Genomic DNA, 1,227 nt, shown 5'->3' with positions numbered 1-1,227 from the left:
GGGGCAGGGCCAGAATGGCAAGCAATGGATCGAACCTCGGTCCTTGCATCTGTCTCAGCAGGTGCTTTAATCAGCTGTGCTAACTGGCTGGCCCTCAAGTATCATTTTTGTAGAAAATTTTAGTTACACCACACTAAATGGTTAGTAGTGGGATAACCAGAAGATAGTGCTTATCATATTATTATAGATTAGAATCCAATGGCAAACATTGTTTTAAATAAGTATTCTTAAAATTTATTTTTTAAATTTTTTTAAATTAATTTATTTTGGGGGAGTGTATCAGGAATCAAAGTCAGGGCCTTGTGCTTACTCAGCAAGCACTGTGCCTCTGAGCTCTATCCACAGCCCTATTGTTTTGTTTGTTGTTGTTGTTTTTCTATTTGTAGTTTTTAAAAAATAAAAAAGAGTAATAAAAAAGCATTAGAACAATACAAAATTTCACTAATAAAGGTTTTTGTATTGCATACTGTATTTCAGATGTTGTCTTCTACTTAGTTGTTTAGGTTATCAGATATAAACATACAATTTTTTTTAGTAAAATTTATGTGAGCTAAATATATATAGGGAATCCTTACATTAATTTCAAGTCTTCCTTCCACAAGATGCTTTCTGTTATTTATATAGCATGTATTTATTGGTGACATTGTGAGGCTTTTTACTCCATTTCAAATATCTTTGCAGCTGGGGAGATGGCTCAGTAGAATAAGCACTTGCCTGGCAAGCACAAGGGCCTGAGTTCAATCCCTGGTCCCACCAAAAACAAAACAAAACAAACAAAAAAATCAAATATCTTTGGGTAGACAAGGCCTTGTCATGGTTAAGACTGAAAGTCTGGAAACAAAACAGCATGGTATATCATGACTAACCTAAGAGGTACACCCTGGTGTAAAAGATTTGCAGTCTGCACTGAGAAAAGAACCCTGACTATTAGTACATCAGGAGGAAGAGCTCAGATTAATACATGGAGCACCTCGCAGACCTTAGTTCAGTTCACCTGCAGGTCTTTGTTAGAAGCCCTTTCAAGTCTGGTTTTGCTCTTCTGTCCCTTACCTGAACTTTCCCACAGGTACTTTCGGTTCATATCAGATTATGATGAGCTCTCAGGCTGGATAGATGAAAAGACAGCTCTGATCAATGCTGATAAATTGCCAGAAGATGTGGCCGGTGGGGAAGCTCTACTGGACAGGCACCAGCAGCATAAGGTAGAGAGCAAAGGCCTTCCCAGGA

The 1,227-nt window shown here is 38.0% G+C and overlaps 1 protein-coding gene across 1 annotated transcript in view; it reads left to right on the top strand.

The window, feature by feature from the left end:
• Positions 1–1,066: 1,066 nt before the first annotated feature.
• Positions 1,067–1,227, top strand: part of LOC101573778 (spectrin alpha chain, erythrocytic 1-like) — a gene marked incomplete at its 5' end in the record, with an annotated part of 104,995 nt that continues 104,834 nt past the window's right edge. The window contains 1 exon segment of the mRNA XM_012516632.2: positions 1,067–1,202. Within this exon segment, the coding sequence (XP_012372086.2) occupies positions 1,067–1,202 (136 nt within the window).

Source organism: Octodon degus, unplaced genomic scaffold, assembly GCF_000260255.1.
Source record: "Octodon degus isolate 3935 unplaced genomic scaffold, OctDeg1.0 scaffold00116, whole genome shotgun sequence".
NCBI classification, from domain to species: domain Eukaryota; kingdom Metazoa; phylum Chordata; class Mammalia; order Rodentia; family Octodontidae; genus Octodon; species Octodon degus.
The sequence above is the reverse complement of the archived record's forward strand: the minus strand, read 5'-3'. Positions and strand labels throughout refer to the sequence as shown.